This window comes from Pleuronectes platessa, chromosome 6 (assembly GCF_947347685.1).
Source record: "Pleuronectes platessa chromosome 6, fPlePla1.1, whole genome shotgun sequence".
NCBI classification, from domain to species: Eukaryota; Metazoa; Chordata; class Actinopteri; order Pleuronectiformes; family Pleuronectidae; genus Pleuronectes; species Pleuronectes platessa.
The window spans coordinates 14,150,370-14,164,026 of NC_070631.1; the positions used below are offsets into that span (position 1 = coordinate 14,150,370).

Genomic DNA, 13,657 nt, shown 5'->3' on the forward strand with positions numbered 1-13,657 from the left:
CACGACAAGGAGATCTCCTCAAAACAATTATTAGGAATGCATTCGGGAAAGACTGTGCCACAGAAACACATTTATGTAGTTTTTTTCTTTAGAAACAAGTCATTAATACGTAAATATTAACAAATAAAAGAAGGAGGCAGATGACCTGACAACTAATATTACTGCACAAAATCCGCTCTGAGCCATGGTAACCCCATCGTTCTATTGATGTGTAGCTCATTACTCAGTTGGTCGGGTTTTACCACAGATACCAGATGTGAATGAGACGGGCCTGCCCCAACATGAAGCCGGCCGTCTGTGGGAGGCTCTCCACTTCATCATCGATACTGAAGTGTGGTCGCTCAGTTAGCTTTTCATTAATGAACCTGCCACTTGCTGCTGATACATGAGGTGAGACCTGAAGGCCTCTTGAAGTGAAGCCAAGTAGGCTGCACATGTACAGTCGCCCCTGTGCACGTCCTGAACACAAAGAGGCTCGCCGCACACAAGAAAACGTGTTTACGGCAACCACAGCCTGCAAAGCATTTTTGCCTCACAACCACATTCCCTGTTAAAAAAAAAAAATGTGACACAGACTTTTGGTTAGCTCTCTCGGTTTAGGTTTTCTAACAGAGTCACGTGAAGGCCAAACAATTTAGACTGTGATTGTTTTCATCAAATAAAATATACTTTCCTACTGAATAAGACAGTTGATTTATAGATGGAGAACTTTATTAATGGTCACACTATGAAGTACAACAGACATAAAAACAAAGATTGATAGGGTAATTACATTTTTTTTACATGCTTAAATAACTTTTTCCTCTTTGGTCTCAGCATTATTATTTCTAACTAAACCTGGAAACAAGTTCATATGAATACTTTGAGTTTCGTGCAGGAGGCTCAAGATGCTCTCAGTGTTCATGAAATTCCTCTGTCAGGAGATTCAGAATCGGGAAAAGTCTCCACGTTGGCTTACATAAATGTTACGGGGAGATATTTAAGTCATATGGTGAAGTGGGTGTGTACATCTGGGACTGTGCATGGGTCAGGAATGTAATATGCTTTGGCTCAGTCAGTGCATAATGGGGGGCTGGCAACAGTTGTGGTCATGTAGGCCAGGAGAGGATGCTACCCGGCTCTTTGGCTTTCATCCGCAGTGCCACCAGGCCCGTCGGCTTGTATTCGGTCTCAGGCCCTTCGATGGAGGGGGACCCCAGGCCTCCAGGAAATCCGTGGAGCGAGTAGAGGCCATTGATGCCTGGATGGTGAGACGGGTGGTGGTGGTGGTGGTGGTGGTGGGGGTGGTGTGGGTGGCTGGGGGATGTGGGCATACCCATGAAGCCCTGCAGGTTGCCGTGGGGATGAGGGTATGGACTCATGCAGGACGAGGGGATGGAGTCAGGTCCCAGGACACAACCAGCACCGGAACCACCGCCTCCTCCTGAAGCAGGCCCTGGCCACAGGTTGCCCTGCATCTGGACGGGAAGAGAAAGGGGACAAAACTGATTTTTAATTTGATTGAATAATTGTGTCAATGCTTCAAACTTTGCTATGACAATTTATCAAGGTATAATATCAGGAGAAGTCAGATTGAGACTGCTCAATTTTGCACTGCATGCTCTCATTCTTTTAGCAGGATCGGTAATGTCGTTCCACCATTACAACATGCATGTAATGTGAGCTCTACCTGGTATGTGTCATGGCGAGGGAGAAGAGAGATATCATATGTAGCAGCAAAGTGGTTGCGGACTTCTTGAATCTTCCCGTAACGTTCCCGTTTCCTCCACTTAGCCCGACGATTCTGGAACCAAACCTTTCAAATACAAAGAAATTGTATAACAGGAAATTTTTAGATGACATGTCTCGTTGAGGCCACTAACTCTATACTGCGTGTAGGTATAAAATGAAAAGATGTAAAGTATGGAGTAGTTGCCTTATAGCACATACCTGAACCCGAGCCTCGGTCAGCTCGGTCCTCAGGGCCAGCTGTTCGCGGGCATACACGTCCGGGTAGTGTGTCTTCTGAAACACTTTCTCCAGCTCCTCCAGCTGAAAAGTGCTGAACGTGGTGCGATTGCGTCGCTTCTTGTTCTTGCCTGATAAGTCGATGGAGTCAGCGATGGACTCCTGCTGTAAACCGACCCCCGGCTCCTTCAGCTTGCCGCAGCAGTCTGTGCCGATCCCAGGATAGCCCATGGTTTTTGGAGTCCCCTTCTCTCTCACTGTGGCATGACGGACACACAAAAAGGTAAACAGTTAGGTATGTTTCAAAATAAATATGAATTCATATGCAAGAATTTTTTCAATGTGACTTAATCCACATCAATGTATTGTTTGATGTGCTGTTAGGTGCAACTTGTGTTTATTTTTGGGTGCTGATTTTTACATATGATTTTGCATTCATCAACAACAATCGGATCCTCTGTGAAATACTTTGTGCATTTTGTTTAAAAATATATTGATGTCATATTTGTTAATGATGAGGCGTTACTGGTTGAAAAAAGGGTTCAATAAAATATCTTATATCATTTTAGGGTCTCAGAGACTAAACCGGACCCTGAGAAACGCCAAAGACAAATCAGCAGCCTTTCGCATGGTAACACTGAATAATATTCATACCTTGAGGCAACTTAAATAAAATCAAGAATGAGGATAGTAGAGCATCCAGAAGATACCTTCACGAATACGTCGACAAGAGAACTGCAACTGCATGATCAACAACTTCCCCTTTCTTTGCCTTTTTCTCATCATAATTCTTAAACAGCGCACTTTTTCCTAGATATGGTTCAGGCACGCAGTGGTCACGACTCAAAAATTGTAACTTTGCACATCGTTTAAAAATCAAATAAAACACATGGTGACATCGAAGATTCTATTCTTGAGGTATATTGCTGAATCCCGTTAATGTGTTTTCTTTATGTCTCCTAATTTAATTCCCAAACAAAATCCAGCCAAAGGAGGCCGAGCTGTGAGACGCCTGAGAAAATCCACACATATCAAACATCAATCAGCAGAGGCAGCACTAATTCAGCCAAGCAGTGTTTTAATTGGATTAGCCCAGACGAGCCATACTTAGACACTGAACTCTCAGCGAGTTGCCTGGAATTAAACCCACAAGGCAATAAGTACAAAAACAAGGTTGGATTTCATTTCCATACAGTCATGTCAATTTATCTATGGGAAACTTATCGCAATCCTCATGTCCAAACATTCACATTAAGAATAAGGCAGCTAGGATACAGCATCTACAAAATATGACAAATTTATATTATGAAGCGCATTAGGGTTTGAATTCATCAGATAAACGTTCTGACCTTCACTTTCAGCAGTAAAAGGAAATGTGAAAGTCTTATTTTCCTTCCTGTTAACAGAGCATGGAAAGAGCTGCTCCCTCCTGTGTTTGGATGTTATTGTCCATGTTCATTAAGTTTAACCCTGAGCTCCCAAACAAAATCACTCTCTATCCATCTGCAGGCACTCACTCACCAGGGGCAGCCAAGACACCACTCTGCAACTCTCCTCCTTCAATATGGGCCCGAAACAGAGAGCACTTTTCATTGCAACATTAATTTCCTCATGTCCATTAGATCCAACCTCACACCACAGTTCATGCTGGAAATATTCTCCATCAAAATTGCGAACTGGAGCCGCAGGACCTTGTGTAGCTTTTACCCTGTCAAGCCGCCACATCTGCTTTGCCTACGTGGAGTCGTGGTAGACATTTAAGCTGCTTCTCTTGCAGGCCTCTTGCTCTCTACATTACCGTTTTAAGATTGTGCAATACACCACTTCCCCTTCCGCCTGTGGTTTACAAAAAGTCTTTGGAACATCCACTGATTTTAAATTCAAATAAATGAGATGAAGTACGATATTAAAATGAAGCAATCTCCGACTCTTACTGACGATTAATGGGTTTATAACCTTTCCTACGCTGCTGAGGTGAAAAAAACGCTTTAAATTGTTACCGTGAGGCATATTTTATTTTATTCTTATTGAGAAATGTGATTTTTGTTTAAAGCATTAATCTACATCAGAAAATATGAATGCCGATGGAAAATGTTGAATTGGATACATTTTGGCTGGGATATATTGCGATGGCTATCTACATTTAAAGAAAAAAATAAAATAGTTTTTTGGGCACATCAAACATTAAAACACAGGAAAAATACTTACGTGGTAATTTAGTAAATATATTGTGAATTAAATTATAGACATTCAAGTGTCAAACCCGCTGATGTGTACGAGCACAACTAAGGGAAATTTTTCTTAATGGTTTCCTTATATTGACAAAAAGCGGGATCAATATTTTCAAGAGTATATGTATGCATTATTAAAATAAGCCAAGTCCTCATGACGTTTCAGACATTAATTAAAATAGTGTCTTTTTGTTATACATTTGCAAGAATGTGTGTTGAAAAAAAAGACGCAAACCAAAGCAAAACTTCAAGGTGTGAAAATGGTCCAAGGGTTTTTCATGTGTTGACCTGTCCCACCATCACTGAACTTTCCTCCCACCGTAGACAAAACAGGAAGACGCGTTTACTTTTGAAGGTGAAAGAGCCCAAACTCAAAACAAAATACACACACACACACACACATTTTTTCATTGTGCACATATAAAGCCCTATCACTTGGGTTTATACAGTTATATTAAAAAATAGATTAAAATGAGTGTGTGTCCGTGTGTGTGTGTATGTGTGTGTGCATGTGCACAGAGGAAAGAGAGGAAAGCTGAAACCATGCATGCTTCTCTTATTAAAAATAATAAAAGTCCACTTTGAAAGAGAACAGTTGACATTGTTATCATAACTAATTGTGAGAAAGTCTCCCGGCTGTCTTTGGCAGGAACATGAATCAACCGTTGCTTATCAGCGCTCATGTGCTTTGCTTTGCCGAATCATCAACACCAATAAATAAAGTGAGAGACCTCATAATTTCTTCAGGCCTCAGACCAACATACACAACAGTTACTACACAACCGAAACAGTTAGTTTACTTCCCAAGATGGACATTGGTACGTCGACAGAGTTTGAGCGGACGCCTGCCTGCTATAACTCATATCCACTTCCTGTTGTTTTACATCATACAGCAAATACATTGCTTATGAAGTGAATGACAAGCAACTGAATGAGAAGGAGACGAGAAAATACACAAAATATTGAGCCAGAGAAGCTGACAGCTAACTAGTAGCCTAATGACACACCCAACTTGCTGCCAGGCTGACCTTTGACCTGTCTAGCTTTACATCAAGGTCTGTCAAGTTAAAGAAAACTTGTTGACATTTTAATCACAAGAAACTTTGCATCCAGTAAAAGCCAAGTCACACTTTAGTGTAATAATAAGTTAGAGAGCCTGTAATTTAAAAAAGAAGATAGAAATTTCTAACTGATAAGAATTTGAAATATGATCCATGGGATGTGTTTAGGTTAGTTTCTTACTATTTAAATCAGATATTTAAAAAGAAAAGGTTTATTCTCAGATTTTGTGTTTCAGTTCGTCCGCTTTTGCTGAGCAGTATGAAACTATTTTATTTTGAAAATGTCAAGCTTTGCAGCACTAAAGAAATGTGGGCATAAGCTATCCAACTTATTCTATAATAATAATAATAATGATAATAATAACAACAACAATAATAATAATAATAATATCAATAATAATAATAGCCTGCTACTTTTGATATTCAGTGTGTTCTCGATAAATTGTGCACTGTTACCAGCAAAGACAAATAGTTCTTACAAATATAAAAACAAAATAAGTTAATTATTGTGTCGGACGGAGTTTTTAACGATCTCGTTGTTGCTACTACTTTTCTGTATTACCCAGTTGCTCTTTGCTTCTTCTCCTATTTAAAGGAATACAATGTAAGGGATCTCTAACTTACCTTCCGAGTTGTTTTCATAAAACGTCGACTTGCCGCTGATCCCCGTCCCCTTCGGCTCCTGGTTTATACTGTCCATGAACTTATTGTGTTTGGACGGAGAGCCGGGCTGGTTCACGGGCGCCGCGCCGTGCGTAAAGTCCGCCGCGCCATCCCCGAACCGGCCCATGGCGGCGGCGTACAGGTCCCCGCGCAGGCTGAGGCGGTGAGGCAGGGGGTGAGGAGAAAGATGCGGGGGCTTCTGCAGCTCGTCGCAGGGGAGGAAGGAGCCGGAGCTGCGGCCGTGCTCCAGTCCAGGGGAGTTGTCGGGCGTCCTCCTGCTGGTCTGCGGAGAGAAAGGCAAACAACTCTCCGTGTCCATCTTCCAGCTCCAGCAGGCAAGATAGACAACAGAGACTGGGAGCTGATAGTGTGGGCGCCGGAGTGAAAGAGTTTTTTTTTTTTCTTCGTCTGTGTTCATGTCAAGTGGGTGGGATTTAACAGATCAGAAACAAAGACCCGTGAAACCGGGGCTGTGTGTGTGTGTGTGTGTGTGTGTGTGTGTGTGTGTGTGTGTGTGTGTGTGTGTGTGTGTGTGTATGTGTGTATGTGTGTGTGTGTGTGTCCGTTTGCAGCATCCAGCAGTCTGATATAATCCGCCAAAAATTCAATCACGTGTGGTTTCTGTTCCTCCAATTAACCATTTAATTCCTATTTCATATATTGTTATGGGTCTAATCAGCAAATCAAGCAGGACAGGAGAAGCACACACACACACACACAAACACACGTACACACACACACACGCACACACACACACACAAACACACTCTCACACACACACACACATACACAATAAAATGTCCGACTAAAAACATTTTTTCCTGAAGGCCACTGGTGATACAGTTTGTTATTTGTTTATTTTTTTCTTTTTTATGTAAATATTTACTGAATTAAAACAATATTTCCTTTGATGCGCTTTTAATACGATATGAAACTGATACTTTCTTCCTTTTTATTCAGAAATTAAGTGCTTGACTTATATCACCGATGCATTCTTCTACTGCGGATAAATACGTGCTTACTAAGTGGTCGTTTACCGCTAAAACCCGAAAAGGGAAGATTTTATTTGCCCAGATGTTACATTATAAAACGACCAGTTTACTGTTGTTCGACACAAATTGCTCTTTAAAAATGTCTCATTAAAACATATAGCAGAGTAATTTAATTAGAAAGCGGGTGAAAACCGTTTCCTGACAGGTCCAAAACATCTGGATAAGGGTTTAGACAAATTGCTACGCAAACACCCTCATCAGATATTAACAACTAATTAACGAAAACATAAAAACAATTTATGAAAATGAATCTATATCATTTATTTAACTTTCCACTCGCTGTAGTGTTTTTTTCCATCGCTTTGGTTTTTGAACGCGACGGCATTTCACTGAAATATTAAAGTCACATGTCACAGTTTCGATCTCTATGTTAAATAAGATATACTTCTAATCGTCACTATATCTTAATAATATATAGAGATAAAAATTAGTGTTTCTATTATCTAAGAAAAATAAACAATATATTTTGAATTAATTTATAAAATACTTATTCGATCATGTAGGTTGATCATCAGAATATAGGCAACATGTAGATTATCACAAATACGGAGATCAAATGGATAAACATCAATTTGTTTCCGTACATTATCGATGTGTCTGCTCGACTCGTGCAGCAGCTGCACTTTACTTCAGCTCTAAGCCTTGGTGCTGATTTCCTGTGGTTGTGATGAATTATACTCAATGTCTCCCAGAAATGATGGAAAGGGCAAAACAATACTTAGGAAAAACATAATATATCTCTGCTTGCAGTGAAATACAGTTTTAATTAATGGTATATTAAATTTGTATATGTCTATACTTGAATCACTTGACATTTGTTTTAGTAAAAGTCTTCCAGATATATTAAAATGGCAAAACCTTAAAAGAAAGCGGAAAAAAATATGCTTTGGTTGTGAAACTGTGTGTGTTCTTCCTTTTTTTCCACACAGCTCAAAACTGAATATGCTCAGAAAGAATTTGTTTCACTGGTAAGATATAAAAGGCTTTTGATACTTTATCTCCAATCTAGACAAACTTCATCTAAACACAGTGCACTTACCAGAATCAGAGGCGGCACCAATGCTTCTGGGGACATCTCACCATCTCCGTGGATACCTGAGGCCACTCGCTGCTCAGCTGATGGACAAGTCTGTAAACATGGGCTCCATTTGGGCTGAGAGGCCTCATAAGCCTCATTTGATTCCATTTTGAGCTCTGAAATATCAAAGTGTCCCGGCAGTGATATACATCCAGGGGGAAAAAAGGCTGCACCAAGAAATATGGAGCTTACATGGCATGTGATTGATGGCGCCAGTCAGCTAAAATGAATGCTCGACTCATTGTTTTCGAGAAGTTCCTGAACAATAAAAGTCAATAAACCAAAGAGAAACAAGTTTGAATTCTAATGACAACCTGCATCACTCATCAACGTGCAGATAGAACTCTAATAAACAATAACAACACTGCTGTCTGACACTCATAATGTGGTCATGGACCAAAGGAAAATTCCAGTCTCCATCTGGTCACCAATTGTAATGACACGGCTGCTCATGTGGAGAGGAAGAGCGGCTTTAGGTTTAAAGTGATTAGTGACCTCAGATATGAGGCCTAATGACATTTATGTGTAACATGACTTAGATTAACATGTTTGGGTCTGCCGAGCTCAGTTCCTGAAAACGATCACGCTGTCATGTTAATCACAACCACGGTGCCACTCTTTACCTTCTCACACTCTTGAGCCTCTCCGTCCCCCATAAACTTGAACCTGGGGCATAGTTGCCAGCATCTATCAAACTGTCTGGCTGATCACCATTAAAAACCCTCATAATTCGGTTAGTGGGAGAGTATATGTTTTAGAATGTACACACAGGGGAGGGGGGTGGTGGGGGGGGGGGGGGGGATGTGGATACGTGCCTCAAATCTCGTGTCAAGCATGTCCTCTGTGGCCCGAGGCAGCCGAGCACTCTTGAATTCACAAACCCAGCTGAGTAAATGCATTCCAGAAATGTGGGCAAGAGGAAGAACGTCTGTTCTATGATCTCGGGGCCGCTGCAGGTAAAAGTGTTTATATGCATATTGCATGAAGAGAGCGTACGATGCAGAGGATTACGGGTATGTTATTTGCTTAGGAGTCACAGTCTCCAATGAGTCTGTGTTGACATGTGTGCTGTGGTTTGCTTAATTACACTGGTAAACGGGGTAGTGGTAGAGGTTGGTGTGTGTGTGGAGGGGGCTGAATGGTCCAACTTTCAGGATAAAATACACATGCAAGTATCTGCAACATCAAGCAAAACAAAGCATTTGTCTTTTAAAAAATAATGTGAAAACTACGGCTGAATCCTTCCTCAGCGAGAGACGTGTGCATTCTATCTCTGCCTGCTTGCTGTGAAAGCAGCTGCACTTAAAAGCAGTTAAATGGCAGAAAATATCAACTTGCTGTCCATACCATGACCAGCTCCACTCTGTGCTCCCTGCGGTCCCAAACCCTTGTCCTCCCAGCCTGTCCTGGGCATGACCCCGCACAGGAAATCAGTTCAGCCTGTTGGGAGTCCCAGGTCTCCCCCCGCCGCCTCCCGGCTCTGGGCACAGACAGCGTGGATAAAGGTGACCCTGCACTCTCACCACGCACCCTACGGCCCTTGGGCTAAAGAGCTGCTTCCACCCCTCCCTCCGCTACATCCTCTCTGCCTGTCAGTCTGCAGGGCGTTGTCACACCCTGTTATACACCTTACATCCTTACACACACAACTTAACGTCCCTTAAAACCCAGGCTTGCATGTGTGCATGCAGGCACAACTGCCTTCATGAGATAAACTTTCAGAACATTAAAAGTTACTGTGGTGATTCTGTGATTTGTTTTTATCGGTGAATAATGTCTGGCATGCGGGTAGAGAGAGTAAACAAAGATCTGACCTTTTCAGTGTGATCCCAAAACAGTGTGTAGAAGAAGACATTATTAAGATTGACCTGCCAGATGTACACCAACATAGACAGAGTCCGCAAGAATGAACTGATGTTCTGTACTTCACACAAGCTGCCTGTCTTTGTCTGACTATCATGGCCTGGGGTCTTTCCTCTCACGTACAGGGTAGCGATTCAACCTGAGGTTTGCATTAGAATAGGAGAAGGATGGCTAATTTAATTAGCCGCCATGAATGCACAGAGATGATCCCATATGCAGAGCCAGGGCTCCTCTCTGAGGCCTCCCTCACATCCTCCAGTTCGTGTCCAGAAGCTGCACAGCCAGCTGAGAACTTGATTGGCAGCTGCTGACCCTGGGGTCGGCCGGCTGGAGAGGTGCATTCTGGGAAGCCTGAGTCGCTCTGCTGTAGCAAAGGGGGTTGAGGTTTCGAAGGGAAGTGGGAAGTGGTGTTGCTGTCCCCCGTCTGACCTCGCATCAGGCGTCATGGAGCACACTGAAGCCCAGTGAGTGAGAGCAGCAAGTCAGGATCCACAGCCACAACACACATGAGATGAGATGGGTACATATCTGTCAGAAGACAAGGGACAAAGACTTACACTGGCCCACGTTAGGGAAAAAAGAGATGGTTAGTGGTATTGTTTTGGTTAGAACTTTACTTTGTGATTTTGTTTTTCTACACAGCTCTGCAAGATCATAAAACATTACAAAGTCAAAGCCTTGCAATATTTTTCCCTGCAGGAAAGATCGTGACATATTAAACTACTCAGTTAACCCCCCGGTGAACTTCAAACCAAAAGCGCTTCATGTTCGACAATGAAGACAAACTAACAAAGACAAGCACTGCAGCTTTTGTTAATCAAAAGTTGGAAATGTTCTATGCTTGATTCATCCTAAAAGATTTGCTGCAGCGACACATGTGCGTGTTGCTCTCTTGCTGTAGGTTCGGAAATTGGGAGCACTTAGTTTAAATCCAAGACAGAAGTAAAAACACCACTTGCTGACGATACACCTTTGATATGCTGTAATAAATGACTCAATTACTGGTTAATAGCCTACATTATTTACTAATTCCTTATAGATTGGATTTAAGCCTTTAATAAGAACAATGATTAGTGAGGTTTGGGAAAAATCCTCTTGAAGCGTTACCCTGTTTTCTTTTTATATTACATGAGGGAGACTCTTCACTGGACTGTTTGACCAGTCACCTTCTGGAACAGGGCAGAACGGAATGTGGACCAAAATCTAGTTTGAGATTATCAAAGTCTATAATTGGAGATTTGTGGAATTATCATTATCTCCTTATAATAATTTAATTATTTACAGGTGACTGACTAATTTCTGCAGATGGATTAAATTGAGAAACTATTACTCCTTATTATTGACTGACATTAATAAATTGCATACTTGGGTTTTCAAGTGCAGACTTGATGGCTTGTTGAGTTCATCCTTGGTGAATTTGAAGATGCTTTCACAACAAGGCAATCCAAGAATTAATGTTATTAATAGAAAACTACTGATAGGGCTGTACGGTTTGGCCAAAAATTTATTTCAAGATAGTAATTTCATCAGTCGATATTTATCACGATAAATGTCACAAGATTCTTAATTTTTAGTTTAAAGAATGATTTCTTCTCCTGAGTGAAGGTTCTGGTTTTAAACTCTTTGTTATGGACAGACAATTTGATAAACGGCAAAAGATTTAACAAATGTGAGGTAAATCAATTATGTGTCAAACATCCTCACTGTATTTGCACAATACATTCGTAATATAATGATATATATTGAGTTCCTTGTATATTGCTATTGACGAAAATTAAATGGCGATAATTATCGGTCTTATTTTATTGCCCAGCTCTGATGACTAATATGTTAATAGGCACTAGTGAAAAATGTATTACCAATTACTAAAACCACACTTTACTTTTTCCTAAAACGATGATATAAGCTGCCTTATCTTGCAAATCAGAATACGCATGCATATAAAGAAATCCCCTAAGCCCTAGTCAAGTTATTGAAGTCTCCTACTCGTCGGTGGTGATGGAACTTACCAAAGCAGTGAACTACAGGCAGGTTCATCACTTTTTTGGGTCACCTGAAAACATTTCTGTGTTTGCATGTGTTGTGACTTTTTGCAGAGCATGCCGTCAAATTGATTAAGATGTTTTGAGAATTTGCTTTTGTTGTGACTTTTTGCATCTCTTCATTTGCATGTGTCATCAAATTTATGAACTTGTTTTCTGAATTTGTGCGGATTTTTTCTATTAGCATGTGTTTGCTTAATTTGCAGTGCCTTGAGATCTCTTTCTCTCTCTCGGCCACCGTAGAAAGTGGTTAAAAAACTTCATAGGAAGAGTGAGAATTATCTGACTCCTTTTCACAGTGATGGGATCTTTTTTTTAAATAAATTGAATTTGGATGATATGATTTTTTTTTTAAAGGCTTTATGTTAGCGTACCTGCTAGGAATGGCAACATAGTGGAAGGACCCTTACAGGTGCTAGCTTAAATTCAGACATGCTATCAGTTTAATAAGAGTAATGAGTGTGTGTGTGCGTGCTTGAGTGTGTGTCCTGGTTATGAAGGCTCGGTCTGTCGTGGTGATGAATGCCTCAGCTCCGCGCTCACTGCCGCTTTAATGAAGGACAGACCGGTGCTGCCTCCATCTTTTACCGCTGCTCGGTGCGCACAATCTACACACACGCACACACGCGCGCGCACACACACCTTAGCAATCGGCCCAGGCCTCGGTACAAAGGACACACGCCAGTGCTAAAAATAAATGATGCCTAATGTGTTTTGGAGCGGACCCGTTGGGCGGCGACGCATGAGTATGACGCAGACAACACACACAAAAAAACAGCCATTAAAACAGATTTGTCATTTATTTAAATGTCAGCGTATTTAACTTGAATTGTTCACATTTAGAGCCACGTAAGCCCGTCGAAACCCCACTGCTTTATCTCACGGACTTGTATTTAGGTAACCCTAGACATCGTGCTCGCTGCTTCTCCTCCTCTTTAGCAGCGCAGGCTCAAATAAGCTAACATTAGATTAGAGATGGTCAATAAAGTGTATTTCCTGGAGGTGGGAGAGTACGTTTCTCTAGATACAGCCTCCGTCTGCCTCGGCCTTTCTATGGCCAAGTTTGAGAAGGTTCTGAATTAGCCTCTTTCTGGGTGATTTGTTGACTATTGAATGAGAAGTAGGCTAATTTAACTAGTTAGATACTGCATGGACTCTGAGACTTTAGGGGTGAGATCTCTTGTCTTGTTGATGGTGTTTTTTTTGTTTAGTTTTTTTCTCATTTTTAAAATAGCCTCCTGGACTTGGACTAGAGGGATTGAAGATCAGGGTCCAGATCCATTGGACAGGAGCTTTCTCAGGTTTCAGGTGAGTGAATTCAAAGTGCCTGTAAAACACATAGCACCTGCCAGTCATTAATACATTTATAATATTAATTTAGCCTACATTAAACTTATAATGAAAGGTTTTATAAAATATATACATTTGTTGAAGGCTTAGCCTTATTTATTTATTTGTCTATTTATTTTTCAGGATAATTCTCTATCCAAATAGAGTTAACCTATATTCTCCAAACCAACTTTTTTTAATCGTCAGTAAAAATGTTAAAACCTCAAATACTTCTGCTTACAATTAAAAAAAATACTCGCTTATAGAGAGACATTCTGTTTGTAATTAATTTGTAATAGACCACTTCTTATTTAACCTACAGTGTATAAAACTAGATCCCTTTTTGCCTTTGCAGTTAGCTGAATATTTGAACCGTAGTTATTGATCCGGT

The 13,657-nt window shown here is 41.0% G+C and overlaps 1 protein-coding gene across 1 annotated transcript; it reads right to left on the bottom strand.

Annotated features, from left to right (window-relative positions):
- Positions 1 to 1,088: 1,088 nt before the first annotated feature.
- On the bottom strand, positions 1,089 to 6,281 carry alx3 (ALX homeobox 3). Its single transcript, XM_053425520.1, has 4 exons — positions 5,864 to 6,281; positions 1,930 to 2,204; positions 1,670 to 1,795; positions 1,089 to 1,457 (listed from the first exon to the last, which is right to left on the bottom strand). Exons 1-4 carry the CDS (start codon positions 6,219 to 6,221, stop codon positions 1,089 to 1,091), a joined length of 1,128 nt encoding a protein of 375 aa, XP_053281495.1. The 5' UTR covers positions 6,222 to 6,281.
- Between the last annotated feature and the right edge of the window lie 7,376 nt (positions 6,282 to 13,657).